The sequence below is a fragment of the Ammospiza caudacuta genome, chromosome 17 (genome assembly GCF_027887145.1).
Source record: "Ammospiza caudacuta isolate bAmmCau1 chromosome 17, bAmmCau1.pri, whole genome shotgun sequence".
Lineage (NCBI taxonomy): Eukaryota > Metazoa > Chordata > Aves > Passeriformes > Passerellidae > Ammospiza > Ammospiza caudacuta.
Window position 1 is genome coordinate 3,009,777 of NC_080609.1, and position 25,440 is coordinate 3,035,216.

The 25,440-nt window shown below is 50.2% G+C and overlaps 1 protein-coding gene across 1 annotated transcript in view; it reads right to left on the minus strand.

The window, feature by feature from the left end:
* Positions 1-1,560: 1,560 nt before the first annotated feature.
* XPO6 (exportin 6) overlaps positions 1,561-25,440 on the minus strand; it is a 64,573-nt gene continuing 40,693 nt past the window's right edge. Inside the window, exons 11-24 of the mRNA XM_058815941.1 lie at positions 23,867-23,959; positions 21,794-21,863; positions 20,092-20,251; positions 18,129-18,221; positions 16,727-16,871; positions 16,035-16,181; positions 13,308-13,497; positions 12,513-12,668; positions 11,269-11,383; positions 10,616-10,787; positions 8,914-9,075; positions 6,324-6,422; positions 4,240-4,470; positions 1,561-2,223 (exon numbers count right to left, since the gene is read on the minus strand). Coding sequence (XP_058671924.1) covers positions 2,122-2,223; positions 4,240-4,470; positions 6,324-6,422; positions 8,914-9,075; positions 10,616-10,787; positions 11,269-11,383; positions 12,513-12,668; positions 13,308-13,497; positions 16,035-16,181; positions 16,727-16,871; positions 18,129-18,221; positions 20,092-20,251; positions 21,794-21,863; positions 23,867-23,959 — 1,935 coding nt within the window. The 3' untranslated portion in view covers positions 1,561-2,121. The remainder of the gene's footprint in view (positions 2,224-4,239; positions 4,471-6,323; positions 6,423-8,913; positions 9,076-10,615; positions 10,788-11,268; positions 11,384-12,512; positions 12,669-13,307; positions 13,498-16,034; positions 16,182-16,726; positions 16,872-18,128; positions 18,222-20,091; positions 20,252-21,793; positions 21,864-23,866; positions 23,960-25,440) is intronic.

The window sequence follows — 25,440 nt, forward strand, 5'->3', positions numbered from 1 at the left end:
CAGATTGGAGGCTGGGCTTCGGTCCCCTGGCAGCTGCTGGCACTGACCAAGGGAAAATCTACTTTCACCCTGTGTGAAGCCAAGAGAAGCAGCATGAGCCTGGAGAGGTGTGCTGGGATGGAATCCCTGCAGCCCCAAAGGGAAGTGGTGGAGGAGGAGGCTGCCAGCTCTCCATGCCCCCCCGTGCCCCCCAGGGCAGGGCAGAGCTGCTGGGAGTGCCCAGGAGGAGCTCAGGAGCAGGGCCAGGGCTGGACCCTGCACTGGGGGCTGCTGCAGTGTCACCAGCAGGAACAACGAGGACTCCAAGTGGAGACAGGGGCACTGCTCCAGGAGTGGCTGGCAGGGAGTCAGGATGGCACAGACCATCACCCTCTTCCTCCCTCTGGAGGCAGCTCAGCCCTCACTTGGCAAGGCCTGGAGCAGGTGAGGCCCATCCTGGGCACCTGGACTCTGCTCCAGGGCAGGGAGCACAGAGATCCAGCTGGTGCCAGCTCAGAGCCTGGATGCAGGGATGGCACAGATCATCCAAGGAGCATCCACCATCCCCCATGACAAACAGGCACAGAGAAGGGGCTTGTCCACAAAACTGAATCACGGGAACCATGGAGGAAGTGCTGCCACACTGCAGCTCACCCCTGGCACCTCCCAGCTCACCCCTGGCACCTCCCAGCTGTGCAGGTGCAGCCACAGCACAGCCACATCTCCAAACTCTCCCAGGAGAACATCCCAGGAGTGTTCCCTTCCCAGAGCCTGGGGCTGCTCCTGCTACTGCAGCTGCCCACCTAAACACAGGGAATTAAGAATTATTCCACAGAATCATGGAATGGTTTGGGTTGGAAGGGACCTCAAAGATCATCACACCCCCTGTCATGGGCAGGAACACTTTCCACCATCCCAGGCTGCTCCAAGCCCTGCCCAGCCTGGTCTTGGGCACTGCCAGGGATCCAGGGGCAGCCACAGCTGCTCTGGGCACCCTGCCAGGGAGCAATTCTTTCCCAATATCCCATCCATCCCTGCCCTCATTCAGCCTAAGGCCATTTCCTCATGTCCTGTCACTCCATGCCTCTCTAATTTAATCTATTAAATATAAAAATTAGGACTAATATAATACTGCTTCCTGACCAGAGAAAAGAAATTATTCTCAGGGAAAAGAAACCATTCCCAGCTGCATGATCAGAGATCCACAAGCCCCACACAATCTGCTCCTGCCTGACTGGAGCCTGGGATTGTACCAAATGCCACCACTGTGTCACTGGGCAGAGGGTGAAGTTCAGCTCCAGGCTCCCTGGGAATGGGGGATTTCTTCCTTTTCTTCCTGCAGGCACTTCATGATCGATTCAGACACTTGTGCTGGAGGGAATGAATGGATCACCACAACACAGGAGGAGAACAATGAGGAGACAGCAGAAGAGGCCACCACTGATCTGCACCTTCCAGGAACTGCTGGACTTGTTGGGATTTTTGCTGGCTGCTCCTCATTCCCGATCCTGGGAAAAGCTGTGGATCACTGCCTGTTCATTTATATTAAATGACCTACAGGGAAACGAACCCAGCCCCAAGTTATTTAAAACAACAAAGTAAGCACTTTATTCCCATTAAGCATGTTGTTTTAGTATCACAATGGAATGATGAGAAAACGTTTACGTTTAAAAAAAAAACCCAAAAAAAGTCTCTAAATCCCCGCCAACATCGGGGATTTTAAATTTCAAGGCAATTTAAAAACAAAGGGAGTGACAGAAGTGCCAAACCAGTCCCAACGTCAGGAGACTCCTCCTCTGAGAGCTGGGCGGGGCAGGAAGGTGGAATGACACGAAGGTACGAATGTCTGAAGTGGTCTTTGGCGCTTCTGCCTCGCGTTTCATACGGACATGATCTCTCCAGACACCTCCAGATGCAACAAAGTGCTACGGGAGCAGAGGGAACGCCCCGGGAGGGAGAGGGATTTCCCGGCAGCCGGGATGCCCCGGGGTGGGCATTAAGACACATCCTGCGGCTCCAGCTGCGGCCTCGGGCTGGGCAGGAGAACTCAAAGGAAGCGGTGGAGCGGTGAAGGCAGCGCCGGCCCGGGGCAGAGCGGGGCCGGGGCCGGGCCCGGGGCCGGCACTCACTCCGGGGCAGTCACTATAACTTCACAGTGCCCGGGGGCAGGCTGTCGTTGCACAGTCTGTAATAGCGCAGGTCGTTCACCAGCCTGTGCACGTTCTGTGTGAACGAGGGCAGGTCCTGCAAGGGAGACAACAAAAACTGCTGGGAACGGACTCACAGCAGAGGGGTACCGAGAGGGGCAGGCAGCCAGTGGGTGTTCACACCTGAGCAGATCCACCCTGACTCAGTCTGAGCCCAGGGAACTCCAGGCTCTGGGGCAGAGATGGTTTCAGAGCTGACTGCAGGGATCCAGCTCTGCTCCCATCTCAGCTTGTGCAGCGAGGCCCCAGAGGAATGGGCGTGGAATCCTGGAATGGTCGGGGTTGGGAAGGGACCTGAAATCCCATCCAGTGCCACCCCTGCCATGGCAGGGACACCTTCCACCATCCCAGCTGCTCCAAGCCCTGCCCAGCCTGGCCTTGGGCACTGCCAGGGATCCAGGGGCAGCCACAGCTGCTCTGGGCACCCTGTGCCAGGGCCTGCCCACCCTCACAGGGAACAATCCCTCATTCCCAATATCCCATCCATCCCTGCCCTCTGGCAGTGGGAGCCATTCCCTGTGTCCTGTCCCTCCATCCCTTGTCCCCAGTCCCTCTGCAGCTCTCCTGGAGCCCCTTCAGGCCCTGGCAGGGGCTCTGAGGTGTCCCTGGATCCATTTCTCCCCCAGCTCTCCCAGCCTCTCCATGGCCAGATTCAGCACTAATTCCTTGCTGCCCACCTGCCAAGGCTCCTGGGTGTCACACACTCCCTAACAAGGGCTCATATTCCTGTTGAACAGTCACCTTCCAGAGCCAAGCAATTCCCCCAGGACTCCATTCCCACCCTCACCCTCAGTCTCAAATTCCCATCCCCTCCCTCAGGACAGGGAGCACTCAATGGACAACTCTCAGTAATGGAAGCCAGAACCTGCTGCTCTGCCATGATATTCCACACATTTCCTTCCCTGCTCTGCCATGGTATTCCACACATTCCCTCTCCACACATGAAGGGTTTGCAGGGATTGTGAGCCTGTGCAGGTACTCTCCTTGCTGTAACCCTCAAACATCTGGCCAGCAGCTGGAGCGAGATTTAGGCAAGGACCTAAGCGTCCCACCTGTGAATACATCAGCCTATTCCAGTGAAACCTTCCTCCAGGAATCACGTTCCCTGACTCCCACAGCACCCTGCAGCCTGAGGGGTGATGGCAGCTCTGTCACCTCCACTGGGACCCCTGGCTGAGGATTGCTGAGCATGGAAGTGCTGGGAACAAAAGGCACTGCCTGGAGACACTGCCAGTGCCTTCTGGCTGCCAGCAACCAGGACCCTGCAAGTCCTTAGAGCCACAAATGCCACCTCTGAGCTGATACCCAGACCCTGGGGAAGGACTTCTTGTTCCAGGTTGCAAGGCAAGATGTTTTCCATTACCATCTGTATGGCAGATTATCTTTGTCCAGTGGGCAGTTTGACTTATCTCTGAGTGACCACAATCACTCTTCCCTTGGGAGGGGACACCTGCTGATAACAGCTACTGAATGTCCCTGCATGGCTGATAAGAACTACAGCATCCCATTGGGAGATGTGAGCCCAGAGGGAGGAGCCAAGCATTGCTACCCACATATAATCTGGAGATTCTGGAGCACCAGCACGGCTTCTCCACTGGATTCCCCAGAGGAACAGCAGCTGCCTCTCCCACTGGATCTTCAGAGGAAGAATCCATCCTTCTCTACAGATCCCCCTTGCTCCAACAGAACCACCCCTGACACTGCAGGAGGGCTGCAGCCACATTTCCAATGGGACTCCTGTCACAGGGTGTCAGGTTGGGTTCTGACTCTGTCAGTGTTGTTCTAGTGTTCTGCATTGTTTATTTTATCTTTTTATTTTCTTCCCTATTAAAGAACTGTTATTTCCTGCTCCCATCATTTTTGTTGCCTGAGAGCCCCTTAATTTAAAATTTATAGCAATTTGAAATGGGGGAGTTAATTTTCTCCATTTCAGAGGAGGCTCCTGCCGTCCTTAGCAGACTCCTGTCTTTCCAAACCAAGACACTTCTCTTTCCCTGGAAAATGGCCTCCAATGCATCCTGGCAACAGCACAATGCTGCAGGCCCCTCCTCACCCTGTCCATTTTGAAGTTCCTCCCCAGCACGTTCTTCTGGTTGGAGTCCACGCCGTCACAGCTGGCCAGGAACTCGGGCAGGAAGGCGGAGTAGAAGCCATCAAAGTCCACCGAGGCCATGTTGTAGGTGGCGATGCCGATCTCCTCCTGCAGCAGGTCGTGGCTCTTGTGCACCAGCACCTGCAGCAGCACGTTCACAAACTGGAACAGCATCGTGGTCCTGAAGATCTTCTGCACAGGGAGAGGGGCACAGGGTCAGGGGACTTCACTCCTGCCACAGGAGGGACAAATCCAGCAAGGACAGAGCGGCCACGGCCCCAGAGGCAGCTGCACACTCTGGTGAGCACTGAGACGATTGTCTAAGCCAAGCCAGATCAAAAATGGCCTAAATTAGATCAAGTAGTGTCAGATTGAGAGTTAATGTTGAATTTGGCCAAACTTACCTCATGGTTTGGGGCTTCAGGGAGAGCTCAGAGCCCCTGCCAGGGCCTAAAGGGGCTCCAGGAGAGCTGGAGAGGGACTGGGGACAAGGGATGGAGGGACAGGACACAGGGAATGGCTCCCACTGCCAGAGGGCAGGCATGGATGGGATATTGGGAATTGGGAATTGTTCCCTGGCAAGGTGGGCAGGCCCTGGCACAGGGTGCCCAGAGCAGCTGTGGCTGCCCCTGGATCCCTGGCAGTGCCCAAGGCCAGGCTGGGCAGGGCTGGGAGCAGCCTGGGACAGTGGGAGGTGTCCCTGCCCATAGCAGGGGGTTAAATATAAATCATCTTTACAGTCCCACCCAGCGCAAACCATTCCACAATTCCATGCTCTGACCCAAGTTTTAAGCATTGGCAAAGCCACCAGCATCAAGTCCCACTGCAATTCCAGCCAGGATTTCCCTGCACTCTTGGGAGCCATGGAATGTGGCCAAGGGCCTGAAATCTGCCCCAGGCACCTGTGAACACAAAGGGCTGCCCTTCAGGTGTGACCACAGATGGGAAACTGCAAGCTCTGCTTTCCCAGGCTGACCAGATTCCCTGGATTCCAGATTTAATCCCCCATGGCAGCAGCTAAGGGGAGGTTACAGGACCTGGGTCCATGGAGATGGAGACTCCCAGTGGCAGTGAGCTGGGAACAGCAGACACCTGCAGCTGCCCAGCTGGGAATGCTGCAGGCACTCCCTGTGCCACTGAGGGTCCCAACTGCTGCTTGCCCAGACACAGCTCACTGTCACTGCTCCCCCAGACACAGATCACTGGCACTGGGTGCTTCTTGGGGAAGATGAAACAGGAAAGCCTTATGAATATGATTGTCTGGCAAAAGTTTTGAGAATACAGAAACTATAAGCAAGATTGAAATGAAAGCAAGCTTTGAGATACCTCAGTTACTGAACAACTGGAAAACAATGGTATGGCCAGCTGAAGGCAATCCCCTTTTGATGGAACAACACCCTCTGCTTGCAGACAGGCCCAAGGGTCAGAGCAGACCCTATAGCTTGGCAGAAGGGGCCCAAAGAGGAGTTTTTAGGGTTTAAAATGTAACACAGTATGGTAATGTAATGATTCTTATAGGCTGTATGGAAATGCTATAGGATTTGTATCTTGTACTAAATTGGTTAGTGAGAATCAGAATATTCAACACAGAAGAAGATTTATTGTAATGGGAACCTCGCTGTCTTACCCTTTTCCCTCTCACCCTCTCATCCTCTCTACCCTCTCTTCTCTCAGCCTGCTCTGAGCTGTGTTTGGCAGCTCCCAGCAGGGCCCTGCCCCCAGGCCCTTTGCAATAAACCCCAAGTTCCTGACCTGGCTGCAGAGATCTCTGTCCTGACCATCCCACCCCCCGATGCTCCTACAGGTGCTCTCTGCTCTCCCTCACTGCCAGAGCAGGGAACACATCCAGCTTTTGTCTGACTGGAGCTGGGATCCCTCCCATCCCCAGCTCCCAGTATCAGGGGTGGTAACTCCATTCCAACCACACAAAGGTTATGGTACTGAACCCCCAAATCCTGACCTGGACTTCCAAGTAGTTTAAAAGCAGTCCCAGGACAGCTCCCACCTCTTCCATGCCCAGAGAGCAGAGGCCAGGCAGGACCCACCTTGTGGTACAGCTTCTGCTTGGTGTTCAGTGTCTCCAGGTAGAAGAGGTTTTGTTTGAACAGGTGAATGTCAGGCTGCAGGAAGGACTGGCCAAACGCCTGGAACAAAGCACAGAGGGAGGAAGGGCATGGAGAGCACCACAAACATCAGAGCTGCCAGCAAAAACAACAGCATTTTCACCCTGAGCCCAGGAGGAACCCCTGGCAGCCTCAGTGCAGCAAGATCACAAGAGACAGGCAGTTCAGATCAGCTGTGCTGCCAGCAGCTCCAGGTCTATGACATTTTGGTGGCAACATGGGCATATCCCTGCAGAGCTGGCTCCACTGGGAGCAGGCAGGCCAAGCTGGCACTGGAGAGGTCCAGGGATGCTGAGCCTTCCAGGCTGCTCAGGAAGGGCAGGGCTGCTCTTCAGGGATGTCACCTGAGGGACCACAGCACAGGGAACAGACCAGGACACAGCCCAGGGGGGGATCTCAGTCTCAGCCAGGAGCCCAAGCAGTGTCACTGCCCTGATTTAGGATTTGGAGATGATTTAGGATTTAGGCCCTGGCAGCCTGTGCAGGGAAGAGCCCAGAATAAAACCTACTGGAGTCTGAGCTGAGGGCTGCACAGTGTGTGATCAAACATCTTTTCCACCCTGAACAGCTCCAAAGCACTGGACAGGGGATGAAGGTGGGTGAGGTCAGCTCTGTACAGAGAAAGGCAGCAGGATTTTAACAGCTCCTCTTCAAGACATTGTGAGCAGAAGAGTTTATTCTCCCACATGACCCATTTATTGTCAAATGGACAAAAATGACCCAGATCCCATCAAGACTGAGCCAGTTCTGGCCTCAGATCTCAGGTGGAAATCAGCAACCAAACTATTAATATCCCCCACACAAAGCCCTGGCTGTGGGAACACTTACAGAGCATGAAATGGGAGTTTTGTATCAGAGCACCAAGAGCCAAGGATCACAACAAGCAGTGCAGTGTTGTCACCCTCAGTCTGAACAGAGATTATTATATAAATATCTTCCAGAATGAGGCATTCAAGAGAGTTTGGAAGGGTTACACAGCTACAGGTGAAAGAGATGCTTGGACAGCCCTGCACAGGAGCCAGCCTGGGCTGCAGTGACACCAAAAGGTGGCAGGAGAAGGGAAAGGCCAGACAGAAACATGGCCCAGGTTATGTCAGTGCAAGAGCTCCCTCTCCCATGTGCACCACAGGGGACTCAGTTTCTCCAGGCACTCCACCAGGGGGAAACTCTTAAAGTTCTCCCACCTGCTGTCTAAAGTGATCTAGGAATTGCAAGGGAACTCATCTGGCCAGCTCTGACTGAACACATGGAACACAGCCTGTTATTCTTAAAAATTCTAATATCCCAACCTGAGAAGGTTGGAGCTGGCTCTGTGCACACACTCTCTCAAGGGGCTCCAGGAGAGCTGGAGAGGGACTGGGGACAAGGGATGGAGGGACAGGACACAGGGAATGGCTCCCACTGCCAGAGGGCAGGGATGGATGGGATATTGGGAATTGGGAATTGTTCCCTGTGAGGGTGGGCAGGCCCTGGCACAGGGTGCCCAGAGCAGCTGTGGCTGCCCCTGGATCCCTGGCAGTGCCCAAGGCCAGGCTGGGCAGGGCTGGGAGCAGCCTGGGACAGTGGGAGGTGTCCCTGCCATGGCAGGGGTGGAATGGGATGAGCTTTCAGGTTTCTTCAACCCAAACCAGTCCATGATTCTCTATTCCCCAGGGTAAAGCCTGTCAGGTGTTACCCCCTGACCCCCATCAAGGCTTGTTGTACAGCACTCACTAAGTCCATGGAAAACAAAAGATACTCAGGAAAACTTCCCAGCACTGGCAGCTCTCCCCAGGGCCAATCACAACACTCAGAATTAAATGGGTCAGTGGCAATAATATATTTTTATTGCAGGATGAGGCTTGCAAAAAAATTAACATTCCTTCCTCATGCCTGCATGGCTCTGTGCCTTGTGAGCTCAGCAGCTGGGTCACTCCTCAGCAACTTTCATTTTCAGCAGTCTGAGGAGGCAAAACCTCCCTCAGGCTCATCTAAACCCATCACCCACATGTGCCCAGGTGGGCCCCTCACAAGAACAGACACTGAGGGGCTGGAGGGGGTCCAGGGGAGGGAACAGAGCTGGGGAGGGGCTGGAGCACCAGGAGGGGCTGAGGGAGCTGGGAAGGGGCTCAGCCTGGAGAAAAGGAGGCTCAGGGGGGACCCTGTGGCTCTGCACAGCTCCTGACAGGAGGGGACAGCTGGGGGAGTCCCAGGGAACAGGGACAGGAGGAGAGGGAATGGCCTCAAGTGCCAGGGGAGGTTTAGGTTGGATATTGGGAAATTCCTTCATGGAAAGGGTGGTCAGGCACTGGCACAGCTGCCCAGAGCAGTGGTGGGGTCACCATCCCTGCAGGGATTTAAATGCCATGTGGATGTGGCACTTGGGGACATGTTTAGTGGTGGCCTTGGCAGCGCTGGGGGAATGAGTGGACTCAATCTCAGAGGGCTTTTCCATCCTTAATGATTCTGTGATTCCCTGTTTAGTGCTGCCCTGCAGGACAGGCTCTGGGCAGTGCTGGGAAAGGTGAGTTACCTGCATGATGGCACTGAACTGGGCTTCATTCTCCATCTGCTCCTCTGCCACTCCCCTCTGCACGCTGGCCAGCACGCTGGATTTGAAGAAGTACCTCCAGTTGTGGTGCAGCACCCGGAAGAGCAGCTCAAACAGCTCTGCCTTCACATCAGGGGATGAGCGCTGCCAGGAGAGGGGACAGAGCTCAGGGCAGGCTCCTCTCTGGGATCCCACCCTCCCCTGGGCCCCACCCACACATCACAGCACTTCTAAGGGAGCAGCAGCCCCAGCAGCTGTAGGATCATGCTGAAAACACATCCCTGACTCTGAGCTCTACCTCCCGCTTTGACCTCCTCCCTAATTTTAGCTTCTCTTGAAATCCCTGACAAAATCCTCCACCCACTCTGTTTCCAATCCCACTGGCTGCTCCCCCCCAGGGTGTTTTCCCTCCACACTTGCAGCTCGTGGAAATTCAAAGCTTCACTGCTGCCACTGATACCTTGGGGTTTAAGTTTTTCTGTTTTGTTTCTCTGTGCAGCTTTTAGCTTTATATTAAGTGTTACTGGGATCTTTTCAAAGGGTGGTGAAGACAACACAATCCTGTTCTAGCTGGAGACTCAAGGACAATCTCTTAAAACTTGAGGCCCAAAGTTTAAATAACATGAAAAGAGGAGGGTAGGCAAGCAAGCAAGGATGAAACTTCATAATTTGAAGCCATTAATTGGACAGTTGGCTCCTGTATGCAAATGGACTAAAACTTATAAAAATGTGAGATCTTGTGACCAAGCTCTTTTGTTTCCATCTTGGAGCCCCTCAGGCAGAGCCATGACTGTGGAGGATGGGTCCAATGAGAGATGGAGACTCCCAGTGCCACTGAGGGTCCCAACTGCTGCTCCCCCAGACACACCTGACTGTCACTGCTCCCCCACACACCCCTCACTGTCACTGGGTGCTCTCTGCTCTCCCTCCCTGTCAGAGCAGGGAACACATCCAGCCTTTGTCTGACTGGAGCTGGGATCCCTCCCATTCCCATTTCCCAGTATCAGGGGTGGTAACTCCATTCCAACCACACAAAGGCTGTGGCACAAACCCCCAAATCCTGACCTGGATTTCCAGGTAGTTTAAAAGCAGTCCCAGGACAGCTCCCACCTCTTTCCATGCCCACACAGGACCTGAGCTCTGCTACTGCCAGGGTGTGGCCTTGGAAGACACCTCAATAAAAATCCACTTCATTCCTCTTAATTCCATCTAGCCTCTGTTCTAGCTCCATTAGGCATCACCACTCCCCTGTAGCCATGATCTTTTATGAAAAATCCTTTCCTTAGGATTTTTCCTCCTGAGAAGCTGAAAGGCCTCAGAAACAAAATGTAAACAATGGTTATCTGCTGCTGTGGAATGCAACAGGTGCCTCTGTGATTGGTCTCGTGTGGTTGTTTCTCATTAATGGCCAACCACAGTCAGCTGGCTTGGACTGTCTGTCTGAGACACAAGCCTTTGTTATCATTCTTTCCTATTCTATTCTTAGCTAGCCTTCTGATGAAATCCTTTCTTTTATTAGTTTAGTATAGTTTTAATATAATATATATCACAAAATAATAAATCTAGCCTTCTGAAACATGGAGTCAACATTCTTATCTCTCTTGTCTCTTCCCTCATCCTGGGACCCCTGTGAACACCATCACACCCCCCCAGCAATGCCTCCCCTGCCCTGGGAGCTGAATACCTCTGCAATGATGGGATAGACCTGCTCCATGCACAGGGAGATCACACTGGGCAGGAAGGGTTTGAACACCTGGCCTGGCTCCTGCACCACCACTTGCAGGATCTTCAGGAACTTCTCCACCACGCGGCAGCCCGTGCTGCCCTCGTGCAGGATGCTCTCTGCCAGCTGCTCCCTGGGACACAAACAGCCATTAGGAACATCCCCAGGGATCCAAAGGCTCACCTGCTTCACAGGAAAATTGGTGATGCCTCTAAAAGGCTCCTTTAATACTGGCCAAGTACATGGAGGCACAGAAGGGAGGGAGGTTTGACTGAGGGTTGACAGACCCCCCTCTCCCCAGGAAAAGATGAGTGAGGGGACACTCTGAGACCTTGGGCAGGAGCTAAGAGGGGATGTGAGAGTCCAGTTCAGCACCCCACACAGCCAGGAAGTCTGTGGGAGAGTTGGGATTGCACAATGGCAGCTGTGACTGATGGACATGCACTGGGTCTCTCCACACTTGGAAGTGTTTTCCTCAGATTCGGCTCTGGGATGTGACAAAAGTCACAAAGGCTGCAAACAGCCCACTTTAGGGACAGGGACCAGCTGGCTGAGCAGCTCCTCAGATAAACCTTCCTGAGGGTAAGAAAGAAGTGACCAGGGCTGGGCAGTACCTGGTGAACATGTTCAGGAAGGTCTGTATGATCTGCTCAGTGAAAGGCACTCCCATCTGCACCCTCAGGCCTTGGAACAGGGTGAGGAAAAAGCTCAGCATCTCATCTGTCACATCTAAGAGAGGAGAAAAGCAATAAGAACATGTTAAGGAAACATCCAAGTGCATCAAAAAGTCTTTTATGTTTAAGTCTGAAGTTTGCTTCTCCTATTCAGGGAACCCCATTTACTCTTGGGAATTTACCAATAGGGTTGTCTGAGAAACTGAAACCATCAGCTGGTTCCTACAGGGCTTCAGCAGTGTTTATCCCTTTTCAAAACCTACCAGGGATGACCAGCACAGGCAGCACCCAACCCCTCAGAACAACCAAAATCCTGCCAGCAAGGCCTCAGTGTGCTCTGAGTGCTGGGACAAAGCCCAGGGGCAGCTCCAGGGCCATCTCCAGCTCTCACTGCTCATTCAGGGTTAACAGGAAACACAAGGAAATCCAAAACATCCACAGAGCTCGGGGTGGAGGAGACAGAATCCAGCTTGTTTTTTTGGCAGGAACTGAGAAGACCCTTCTATCCTCAGAAGTGAGCATGTGGTGCTGCAGTGAGCTGATCAGCACCCAGCTGATCCTTCACCCATCCCAATAAACACTGGATGACCAAGCTGGAGCTGCTAAACTCCTCCCTCATCACACAGCCTTTGATAAGGCAATAAATAGCAATTGATGAGGCTGTTCTGAAGACAACAGCTCCCTGGAGTCACAGCACCTTTGCTGCTGCCTTGGATCCTCTGCATTTCACTGCTTTTGTCTCCCCTCAACCCCCACCACTGAAAAAATCCCACCCAGCTCCAAGGGGAACAGGAGGAAGCATCTGATGTGACACACAATGCAAGCTGCTGGCCAGCAGCCTGCCAAGTGACAGTCCTGGCTCCATCTCAGTGAAAGAAACCCCCAAATCCCACATCATTTGACCCAATCTGATGACAACTATTCCTCTTAATGGTAAATACAGCCAGAGTGGGTATTTTAAAGCTCTTTTTTTTTTGTGCTCAGGACCAGCTCCTCTTTGAAACTGTGACAACCCTGCCTGGATCCTGGCTGGCAGGGATGTCCCTCCAGCCCAGCTCTCCCAGCACACCCAGGCACAGCAACTCCACACACTCCACAGCCACACCACAGCTCTGCTGCTGCTCTGGGCGTCACCAGGAGCTCAGAAAGCTACTCACAGCATGACCCCTGGCCTGAGGTTATACCTGACTGATGAATGAAAGCTGGGAAGAGGGCTAGTGAGACCTGCACGGATTCTTGCAGCGACTGATAACAGATCTGCCGGGACTTGGTGGATTCTCCAGAGACACTTTCCACAATGTCTTCCAGAACGCTCAGTGTCTGGTGGATGATCACTTTGGCTGCAAAACAAGAGGAGTGATGCTTCTTGCATGTGCCAAAACTGCTCATAGGTAAGAGGAAGAGAAATTAAGCTCACACACAGAGCAATTAAAACAAATGATGTGCGACACTGCAGATTTCAGAATGATTTCTAAAGTGATCCTCAATAAAAAAACCCCAAATCATGGCAAACCAGGCCCAAAGCAGCAGTTACATATATATATATATATATTCAGCAGTTTCCCTGCACCCTTGTCCTCCTATTTAAATAAACCCTCTCCAGTACTTCCCAAGGAAGAAATTCTTATTTTCCCCTTCACTTTTTACAACCACGATCTTTGTTAACGCTGCTTCCAGCCAGTTTTCCAATACTACACAAGAGGCTGTTCAGTATTCCCAATGCAATCCTTACTATTTAAACTTTTATCCCAACCATGATCCCAGGAAGACAGCACTCTAATGGAAGAATTTACAGGTGACCTGAGATGAGAGTGCCCTGTAGAGAGCAGAAAAGCCTCTAAAAACAGAAATAAAACCCAACCTGCTCCTTCGCAACCCTCCCCGTATGCGAAACAATTTCTCAGCCAAAATAACCACTGTGAAATCAGCTTAATGACACTCCCCAGTGCAGCAGGAGTGAGCAGGGCTCTGGTACTTACTGTCCTCCAGCTGCACCTTCCTCTGGGGCAGGCTGGCCGTGGCCTTGAGCTGCCGGTAGTCGCGGGTGAGGGCGGACACGAGGCTGGCGTGGTTGGTGGAGCGCACGGCCCACTGCTGCTCACTCTCGGGCAGGTTGGGCCAGGGCAGCAGCAGCACGTTGGACAGAGCCCTGCACACCAGCACCTGGGCCTGGGAGGGACAGCAAGCACAGCCACTGAATGCCTGGGGTGGGAGGAGTGGTGCTCCAGATTGCAAGGCAAGATGTATTCTGTTACCATCTGTATGGCAGATTATGTTTTGTCAAGTGGGCAGTTTGCCTTATCTCTCTCTCTGAGTGACCACAATCACTCCTCCCTTGGGAGGGGACATTGCTGATAACAGCTACTGAATGTCCCTGCATGGCTGATAAGAACTACAGCATCCCATTGGGAGATGTGAGCCCAGAGGGAGGAGCCAAGCATTGCTACCCAGATAAAATCCAGGGGGAGGAGCCAAGCATTGCTACCCAGATATAACCCAGAGGTTTTGAGACACCAGCACGGCTTCTCCACTGGATTCCCCAGAGGAACAGCAGCTGCCTCTTCTTCCACTGGATCTTCAGAGGAAGACTACATCCTTCTCTACAGATCCCCCTTGCTCCAACAGAACCACCCCTGACACTGCAGGAGGGCTGCAGCCACATTTCCAATGGGACTGCTGCCAACACCCTGACCCACAGGGTGTCAGGTTGTGAACTCTGTCAGTATTAATTTACTACATTGTTCATATTTTTATTTTCTTCCCTATTAAAGAACTGTTAGTTCCTGCTCCCATATTTTTGCCTGAGAGCCCCTTAATTTAAAATTTGTTGCAATTCAGAGGGGTGGGGAGGGTTTACATTCTCCATTTCAGGGGAGGCTCCTGCCTTCCTTAGCAGACACCTGTCTTTCCAAACCAAGGCAAGTGGTGGAATGGCTTCGGTGGGAAGGGAGGGCAAAGCTCATGGTGTTCCACACCTGCTTTGTGCAGCTCTGGTGTGTGGGGTGAGCTCTGCAGAGCTGCTTGGACACTGAGGATGGATTGCAGCTCCCAAAACACCCACACAGGTGAGTATCAACCCTGAGCTCCTGTACCCACAATGAGAGGTGGGAGCAGAAACCACCTACAAGAGCCCAGACAGCACCAAGGTTGGACTAACAGCAAAACCATTGAATAATGGAATGGTTTGGGTTGAAGGGACCTTAAAGGCCACAAACTTCCAACCCCCTGTCCCAGGCAGGGACACCTGCCACCAGACCAGGCTGCTCCAAGTCCAGCCTGTCCTTGAACACTTCTAGAGATGGGGCAGCCACAACTTCTCTGGGCAACATAATCAAAGAGACAAAGTTTTAACTTTTTTCCCAAGTTAATTTTTGCTAGAGCACAAGCCTGGAGTAAGGTGATATTTTATGGCTCTCCAAGACAACAGCAGTGCTCACTATTCAACAGCAGAACTCGAGCCTAAATGAAAACAACCAGCCCTGCAAAGACAGAGAGAAGCAAAGCTCCAGGATTTAAGGCCTGGAAGCAGCTCCCAGCTCTGTCAGTCCTTCCCTGCAGCAGTAAATCTCTGCTGCTTATAAAAACAAAGATGATTTTACTTTCATTATTCCTTGTCTGGTTTACATGCTGAGCTTCTGCACTTGTGCAGCACTTGGTGCTTCCCTGCCAGCACAAGACAACCATATCCCAGCACTGTGGCTTTTCAGTGTCATAAATACAATACATTTATATTATTTACATTGCTTCTGCAATATAAATACTCCAGTTTCACAAAAAACTCTTGGTGTAGGTCAGAATCAACGTGCCTGGACTGTGAAGATGATGCAGAACTGGGAGTGGTGTCAACAAATGAGAAAAGAATCAGATCTAAGAGGTGCAATTGTATTTTTTCCTTGTACTGTTTCCCCAAATAGATAATTAATTATATACAATATCACTGTAATTTGTGAATATCCACAATATAGAGAAGACTGCTGATTTTTGAGGTTATCCCTGTCCTGGATTGTCAAGCAAATTGTTATCTATTTACCATCTGTAAGGCTGTTGTCTTCTGTTAAGTGGGAAGTTTTCCTTATCTCTTCCACAACTGGGGAGATATCAGCTGATAACAGCTATTGAATGTCAGTGCATGGCTGATAAGAACTACAGCATCCCACTGGGAGATGTGAGCCCAGAGGGAGGAGCCAAGCATTCCCAACTGGACATACTCTGGAGGTTCTGGAGCACCAGCACGGCTTCTCCACTGCATTCCCAGAGGAACAGCAGCTGCCTCTCCCACTGGATCTTCAGAGGAAGAATACACCTTTCTACAGGATCCCTGCTCCAACAGAACAACCCCAGACACTGCAGGAGGGCTGCAGCCACATTTCCAACGGGACTGCCACCAACACCCTGACCCACAGGGTGTCAGGTTGGGTTCTGACTCAGTGCTGTTTTAGTTTACTGCATTGTTTATTCTTTTATTTTCTTCCCTATTAAAGAACTGTTATTTCCTGCTCCCATAATTTTTGTTGCCTGAGAGCCCCTTAATTTAAAATTTAGAGCAATTTGGAGGAAGGGGGTTTACATTTTCCATTTCAGGGGAGGCTCCTGCCTTCCTTAGCACACACCTGTCTCCAAACCAAGACAATCCCTCAGCACCTGAGGCACATCTTCCCAAGGACAGAACCTTCATTTGCATGTGGGACAGCTGTGGGTGAACTGACCTTGTCGGGGAGGCGCTGGGCAGAGGTGTCAGTGATCCTGTTGAACACCTTCTGCACTGCTGGGATGCTGATCAGGAACACCGGGCGCACCGTGGTGGCCAGGGACACCAGTAGGTGGCACGCAGACAGCAGCAGCTTCTCTTGCACCTGAGACACACAGGGGTGGTCAGTCCCACCAGCAGACACAGCCAGGATCAGCTCACTGAGCCCCCAGGATCTGGAGGGGTGCAGGCTCTGATTCCAGGGAACAGAGACAGGATGAGAGGAAATATGCCAGGGAAGCTTTAGATTGGATTTTGGGAAAAGTTCTTCATGGAAAGGGTCCTCAAGGCAGTGTGGAGTCCCCATCCCTGAAGGGATTTAACAGCTCTGTGGATGTGGCATTTTTAGTGGTGGCCTTAGCAGTACTGGAGAAATGGTTTAGACTTGATCTTAGAGAGCTTTTCCTAAACAATTCTATGATTTGTCAACCAGAGCATAGTTTAGTTCCCTTAATACTACGAGAGAGAGAATTTCCTGCTTTCAAGCCATAAAATCATTAGACTGAGTTTAAAAGCCTTTAAGTTGCTTATGCTTGTATTAGCCTGAGCTGCAGTGCTGTCAGGACACTTCCCATGGCTCTGGGACACAGCCCAGCTCCCAGCCCACCCCAGCTGAGCAGAGTGCAGCCCCCAGCCCCAGGGGGGCAGTACCTTGGAGCTGATGAGGGGGGTGATGGCCTCCAGTGCTGTGGACACCAGGGAGATGAACTGCTCGGGGTTCTGCCGGTGCACCTCGCTGTAGAACTGGGCCAGCCAGTGAGCGTAGGCCTGCAGGGCTGCCAGGGACTGGGCGTGCCTGGGGACATCAGGGGACACAGTGAGCAGTGCAACAGGACACACAGAGGTGTTTCAGGCAGCAGGGTTTGTAAAAAATCCTTACTCTGCTTTAGTTTTAGTTCTGGACTCACCAAGGCAAAGGTGGGAACTGATAAAGCCAAGTTATCATCAACTGGTACCTGACTGTAAGCACAGCTGATAATCACACTTCTGCAAGGTGAGGGTTCAGTCAGGGTAACCACAGCTGATAATCACACTCCTTTCAGGTGAGGGTTGAGTCAGGATGTCCCTCAATTTCAGAGAGGTGGCCCCCAAATGTGGGACAATGCTGCTTTCTCAGGCAAGCATTAAAAAATGGATCACAGGTTTCTTCAGGGACAGGGAGAAGGGTGAACCCTTGCTGACAGAAAACACCTCCCCAATTATTGTAAACCAGAAAAACCTTTACAACAAGATCACCTGCACCAATTTCAGTGCCATTAACTTGGGATTAGTAGGAGAAATCCCATTAGTTATACAGTGATATGGTGAAATCTAGAGGAGGTCTTCAAGGAGCTGCTGAAGGTGCAATTACAAACAAGAACAAGTGTTCAAACCTTAAATTCTGCTCACAGAGCTCCAGCTGGCAGGGAACAGGTTTGTGTGCACAGCCTCAGCAAGGGAGGGTCCCTACAAGTCTGTCACAGAGGGAGGTGACCTGTGACCAGCAGCACCAAGATTTCACATGAATGGCAGTGCCTGGATGGCAGCTGTTTGTCCCAGAAATGGCTTGCACAGCTGCAAGGGTTATGTTTGTTTTGGAAGAAAAAGATCTGAAACCCTCAGCTGGGAAAAAGCTCTTTTACCTGAGCCACAGATCTGACTTTGGTAGCAAAAAATCCATCAACTGGATTTATAAATAAACTACACATTACACAGTGGATCCATTTCTTTAAAATATCACTGTTGTAGCACTTATTTCCTCATTAATTACCCTGCTTTTACAGCCACCAGCACAGGGCACAATCCCAGTTTGCTCTCAGAGCTGATTTAAGGGGCACTTTTCCTTCTCAGCACAAACATGTTTTCCCTTAAACAACCTGGGTACTTCCATTAGAGCAAAGACTGGTCCAAAATGCTGGCAGCTGACTTCCCTCAGCTGAAAAAGGTGCTTTCCTGGGGAGCTGCCAAGGGCTGGGGAGGCTGTTTCCCAGAGGATCTGCCAAGGAGGGGTCTGAGCAGCAGCTCCAAGCCTTGCCCACCCTGTGAGTGCCCAGTTGGGTGCAGCCCCACTCACACATCGATGAGGTCAGGTTTCAGCACGGAGGGAACGGCGGTTTCGATGTTGTACAGTTTGATTTGGGATCCATACAATGTCACCTTCACCAACCTGCAGGTGCAAACACACATGGCAGCAAAGGGATTGTACAGATCTGCTCCAGCGTCTGAGCTAGTGCAGCTCTTCCCCAGTCTGGGTGGATATTTAGCTAATACACAAATGAGATTTTGATCATTTAGCTTAAAATCATTCAGAGCCTACTGCGCTGTTTGGGGTAAAATGGGACAAGTGAGATGCTCCTGCACAGAAATGAAAACACAAAACCTGTATAAAAGCCTGAAATTCTCCCATTTGTAACTATGTGCTAATTAAGTATCTAGGAGAGGATAATAAAACATCTGCCCCTTCAGCTTTCACACGTCTTTTCATTTAAGAGAAGAATCATGGAAACGCTGAGGTTGGAAAAGGCCTTGAAGATCACAAAGTTCAACCTGGGGAGCCCCCTCAAACCAACTGCATCAAAAGGTGACAGGTCAGAAAAGCCAAACACACTCTGTGGTCACTGTCTATTGGATTAGAAAGTTACAAACTGTCTTGCAACAAAGAACTTGGGGCCATCTTGGACTATGGCCAACTGCTTGCTGCCTTATAAACCTCATTGTCACCGTGATATTTTATGAAAAATCCCTTCACCAGGATTTCTTCTCCTGGGAAGCTTCAGCTTCTCCTTGTTTTGTTGCTTTGGAATGTGATTTGGAGAATTGTTTACTCAGCATGTGAATTGTTAATTTAATGACCAATCACAGCCAGCTGTGTTGGACTTGCTGAGTCTGTCACAGGTTTTTATTATCATTCTTGTTTTAGCCTTCTGACGCATCCTTTCTTTAGTATGGTTTTAGTATATAATTCTCTTTTAATATAATACAATATCATATCATAAAATAATAATTGAGCCTTCTGAGAACATAGAGTCAAATTCTCATCTCTCACCTCATTCTGGGACCCACAACACATGTGTGTACATGTATTCAGACCTTACTGGGCAAAAGTATCCACATTGATAATGTGGATACACTGCAGTAGAAAGAAGTAAAGGTGATAGATCAGAAAAGCCAAATACACTCTGTGATGATGTTCCAGGTTGTAAGGCAAGATATGTTCTATTACCATCTGTATAGCAGTTGTCTTTTGCCAAGTGAACAGTTTTTCCTGATCTCTTCCACAATCACACCTTCCTCGGGAGGGGACATTGTTGATAACAGCTATTGAATGTCCCTGCATGGCTGATAAGAACTACAGCATCCCATTGGGAGATGAGAGCCCAGAGGGAGGAGCCAAGCATTGCTACCCAGATATAATCCAGAGGTTTTGAGACACCAGTATGGCTTCTCCACTGGATTCCCCAGAGGAACAGCAGCTGCCTCTTCTTCCACTGGATCTGCAGAGGAAGAATCCATCCTTCTCTACAGATCCCCCTTGCTCCAACAGAACCACCCCTGACACTGCAGGAGGGCTGCAGCCACAATTCCAATTAGACTGCTACCAACACCCTGACCCACAGGGCGTCAGGTTGGGTTCTGACTCAGTTCTAGCATACTGCATTGTTTATTTTATCCTTTTATTTTCTTCCCTAGTAAAGAACTGTTATTTCCTGCTCCCATATTTTTTACCTGAGAGCCCTTTAATTTAAAATTTATAGCAATTCAGAGGGGTGGGGAGGGTTTACATTCTCCATTTCAGGGGAGGCTCCTGCCTTCCTTAGCAGACACCTGTCTTTCCAAACCACGACAGGTGACTGTCCATTGGATTAGACATTTATAAACTTCCTACAGTTTATCACAAAGAACTTGGGACCATCTTAAACTATGGCCAAGTGCTTGCTGCCTTATAAACCTCATAGCTTTGAGATGCTGTTCTCAAAGCAATAAACCCTTCTCAGCCTGCTCCTGGTGCCCTCCCTTGCAGGCACAGCTGCGCCCACCTCTCCACCACGGTGAGCGCGTCGTTGAACCTGGCGGCGAACACGTCCCCGGTGAAGTACTCGGCCAGGCGGCCCACGGCCTGCAGCAGCGAGCTCAGGTCCCTCAGCGAGCAGTGCAGCCTCCTGCAGTCGTTCTCTGCTGTGATGTTCAGCCTGTGACCTGCAGGGACACCACAGCCCATCAGCCACACAGCCACAAAGCTGAGTTTCTCTAAGGGCTGCCCCCAGAGCTGGAAATCGCTGCTCGCGCAAGGGGAGAGCGCCATGGCTCTGGGATTGATCCCTGCTGCTCCTGGGGATGGGAAACCTGGTGACAAAGTGACAGAAAGTGCCAAGTTTGTTCTAATTCTGTTGTGAAAGCAGCTCTGGGCAGCACTGGCCGAGGCACTGCAGAACTCTGGAAAGGAAGCTCAGTTCTTCTGACAACACCTCAAGGGCTGATAAATATGTAAATGACTATTTCAGCCTTTTACACCTTTATTTCCTTCTGTATGGAGTGAATTCCTCCATAAACAGGAGCCTTGCTGTTTTCTGCTACCATCATGAGCATTCCCTGCTCTGGAGAAGATGGTTTTCCAGGTGGAGAAGATACTTTTCCAGGTGGCAAGGTGGTTTTCCATATGGAAGAAGGTGGTTTTACACATGGAAGAAGGTGGTTTTCCACATGGAAGAAGGTGGTTTTCCACATGGGAGAAGGTGGTTTTCCACATGGAGAAGGTGGTTTTCCACACTCCCTCTGCTGGCTGCAGTTCCAGTGATCCAGCAGCAGATTTGGGCCAGAAAATTTGTGACTTCACTTCTGGTATGAGGTGTGTTGTGCACTTCCATGTTTCTCAGGTACAAGAAACAATCTGCTAATGAGGTTTTCGAGCCCCACACAATCCTCCTGCTGCTGCTCAGGTGTGGACACCTGGGCTCAAACATTCCAGAGCTTCTACTAAAAAAGCAAGTATGTTCTCCAACACCACCTTTTGAAGAAAATCAGATTTTCTTTCCACTGACTGTATCTAATCTCAAAACAAGCTTTAAGCACCAACCTCTCCACGGTGTGCCATCAATACTAACACACAAGCCTGCGCCACGTGCTCTGGGATGAGCAGGGAAGTTGTTGTCCCTTCCAGACCCATTCTGGGATTCTGTGCCACCACCCAGGGCTCAATCCAGAGCTGCACCGAGCTGCTGCTGCTCCAGCCCCCAGGACAGCTTCTAACCCTAACCCTAAACCCCTACACACTGCTTATCCTAGGGCTGAAAGGATCCTAAAACTGGGAATATTTTTTACTAGAACTGGCTATACAAGTCACCATTTTGCCATGTCCAGCAGTATTGGAGATGTGACAGATTCCTTTCCTGGTCACACCAGGGAATTTCAGTATTACCTTAAACTACAGCCTGCCCTCAGGTAGATCTCACCACTGCTACTTCCCTTGTTTCTCAGGAAGGAGCTGTAGCATTTGGTGCTGCACACCTGCTCCTAACACCTCTGGTATCTTCACTTCAGATACCAGAACAAGGGAAGAACCAAGCCAATAAGAATAAATCATATTATGAGATTTCTGTCTGCTGCTGGAGTTTAACACTGAGCCATGAGGCACCACACAGGTTTGGATCAAGTGAATACAGAAAAAACAACACCAAAGCGGGTCTGGAGTGGTTTTGCAGTGATGAAAGAGAGGAGCACAGTGTTAGAGGTGGTTAATACCTGTTCCTGAAGTGACCACGAACTGCTGGAGCCCCAGATACACTTCCAGGTTATCCTGCAGAACGGGAAACTGAAAGAGAGAAGAACTGATTGTGATCCTGGGGCTTGGCAGACAGTAACAGCCAATGACTGACTGCTCTGCCAGAGCAGAGCACTCTCATTTCTCCCCAGTGCCTTCACACAGACATTTGGAAGAAGGGCAGGATGGGCTCTGGGCTGATCCTGCATCCCACAACTTCCCAGGTCCTGACAGCTGTCAGGAAAACAAAGATCACTCCCCTGAAGGCACTTCCCTGTGGCAGCTCTCCTTTGCCTCTAACCCCAGCAATCAGCCTGACAAGATAATGGTCTGACAGTGCAAGTGAGGGCACACAGCAGGAATACACAGCTGGAGGCATAACCCAGCCCAAGGAGCAGAGGAGTGGCAGAGTCTGAGGTGCAGGAGGTCTGTGCTCACCCACCTCACCTGCAAGTGTCACCTTCTCAAAAGGTGAGACTTAAAAATCTCCCAAAATATTATGCAACCAGAAAGTTGAGTTCAGTGCCTCTACCAGGGTACAGAAGGGAAGCATGCAGCACTCAGTGATATTCCATGGGGAAAACAGCCAAAGGAATAAACACCACAGTCCTCATGCACCCCAGTGTGGGAGCAGAGTGTCAGCCCAGCTCCATCACTCAGCTGTGACAGCAAACATGCCAGGTCCTGCTCATACTTCAGCTAAACCATCTTTCTCAACCCTTCCAGCCTGGCACAGCTCTATTTAATTTCTGCTGGGGAAAATGGCTGAAATTGGTGGTTGGTTTGATGGAATTCTCTTGTCCATCAGCAGAAGGAGCTGCAGTCTTTCCTTGCCCAGCATGGGATGGAGTCATGGCAGCTGCTGCCCACTGCTTTAATTATTTGCCACTGCTAAACCTCCTAAACTAACCACTGTACCCACCAGCCCTGCAGCCACTGGGAAAAGCACTGGGAACTGCTGGAGAGGCTCCCACATCCCCCAGTCCCCCAGCAGGAACAATGCAGGGCTCAGGAAAGCACTCCCTACCAACATGCTGTGCCTAATTACCAGTGCAGTGTCTCTGCATAACTGCCTGAGGGGAGTTTAAAAAACCACAGAGCCTTCCTCATGTGGATGTGCTACTCCAAGGAAGCCACATGCTGTGCTCCATCTGATCCATCTGCTCCCTGAACACTGCTCTGCTCCTCAGTGACTCACGGCAGGGCTGCACAGCAGCCTCTCTTTGTTCCCTCCTGCTAGTGACAGGCTTTGCTTCCCTGCCTCAAGAAAAACAGCAACTGCAAAGGCACTTCAGGTCAGGCATCTCCTGCCTCTGCAGCAGCCCAGTTTTCTCTGCTCCTTGGGAATACAGTTCTGAGGTTGAGCTGTGCAGTGTTCCCAGCAGGGTTAATGCACTTGCTGAGATCTCACTGCTGTTATTTCCCTTTCTCCTCACCCAGCAAAACCCCACCTGGACTGCTCTGAATTCTGGGCCACACTTCTATCCTCAAGATCTCCTCCTCAAAATTGTTAATAGGATGCTACAAGCCCAGACAACTTTTACACCACCAAAGGTGGTGACAGCAGCTAAAGAAAAGCACTTACCCAGATCAGATCTGCTTCACAATAGTCCAAGGCCTCTCTCCAGCACTTTTATCTAGCCTTTAATTAAAATAAAGATTCCACTCTCTTTAAAGCCCTAACAATGACACTTATCTGCCCAATTCACAGCCCTGCCTGCAAGATAAAGGCCAAGATAAACAGCCCAGAGTGGTTGCTGCCACTTTGAGAGGTGGGAATTTCTATGTCCTCCAAGCTGGACTTAGCACTGAACCACTCTCTTCAAAACACACCAGGAAATTCAACAAAGCCAAAGAAACAATTCTTTCTCTTCAATTTCTAATCTCTCATTGCAAAGTTTGCCAAGTTTTGGATGCAAGTTTTGCATCCAACCCTAAATTTCCAATTTTTTTTTTTTTTTTTTTTTTTTTTTGGCACTGAGACATCTGTCAAAAAAAATCTCCAGCAGTTGGTGCTGATTCCACGTGGCACTTTGGCCTGGGGCAGGACTTACGAGTGTGGAGAAGGCGTGAGTTGGCAGGAGCTCCATGACTTTGGCCACCACCTCCAAGCTCTGGCGCAAGTACCGCTGCCACTCCGTTTGCTGCTGCAAACAGAAGGACATGGGGTGAGCACTGCCCTTCCCTGGGTCCCCAAAGCTCTGTGTTCCCCTGGGAAGGGAGAGACAGCAGGGAGAAACCCCCCCCCCAAACAGGATAATAGAGAAATGTAACTTGCATACTCCACTGGAACTTATTTTCATGTAGAATTTGTTCTGTTTTCATGCAGAATTGATAAAATCGGGGGGACAGTGCAGGAGGAGGGAGGGGAAAGAGTGGTAAGAACTTTAAAGGTGAATTAAACAATTACACTAAATTTAAAGGTGAATTAAGCAATAATTTTAACAGTAAAAGACTCTTTCCATGCTCAACTACACAGGTGACTGAGAAAGAAGCTCCCTGTTACCATCACAGCCCAAACCTGCTATTAATATGAGAAGGTAAAATGAAACAACAAACACACACAGCAACATAAACAACAGAATGAACAGCACCCTGTCCTGACTTCATTTTGTCCTTAAATAATGAACTAAAATGCTTTTCAAGTTTTATACCAAAAAGTTTGAAGTTTTGCAAGTATCATTATTTGCCACCCTGTTTTAGAAGCATAAGGACAACTTCACCAGGACTGCTCTAGATAATTTATACCTTTATTTGTGACATTATTATTACCATGGAAAGGCATCCAAACACCAAAATGGTCTTTACAGGAGTATGGCAGCTAATTATCCAGATGACAAAAGTGTCAAATTAATCCAGAAAATAATTAATTTTGCTTATGAAATGGAGCTGTTATCAAGCTCAGAGGCTGTGATGGGACCAGCCCTCAACACCCCAGAATTTAAAAATCTGTCTGATGCCATTTGTGATAAAATTCCCTCTGCTGCTTCACCTATCCTCATGTGACAGCTGACCTGCTCTTCCACGGCTCTGCCCCCCCAACTTTGGCCACCACTCCACTTTGACATTTATCAGCTTCAAGGTGATTTTTATCAGCATCAACTTAGGAGAAATAAGGTTAAACATAAGCACCAACAAGACACAGCTTCAAGCTTTTGCTTCAGAGATATTTTAGCATTTAAATTCCCAAGTGACCAGCAAATTAATTCCAAACTAATTAAACACTTTAAATTCCAAAGGTGTCTAGACATGGACATCTAACACCTCTGACAATCAGAACACAAGGATCTAAATTTTTCCCCTAATAAGAACCAAGTTAAAGCCAAAGGTTACATCTCCAGTGTGACTGTGAGTGAAAAGCATCTGAAGCTGTTTTACAGCTCAAACCCCACTGTCACAGACATCTTTTATGACAAATCCTTTCCTTAGATTTTTTTCTCCTGAGAAGCTGAGAGGCCTCAGGAACAAAATGTAAACAATGATTATCTGCTGCTGTGGAATGCAACAGGTGCATCTGGGATTGGTCTCATGTGGTTGTTTCTGATTAATGGCCAATCACAGTCAGCTGGCTCAGACTCTGTTATTCATTATTTCTTTTTCTATTCTTAGCTAGCCTTCTGATGAAATC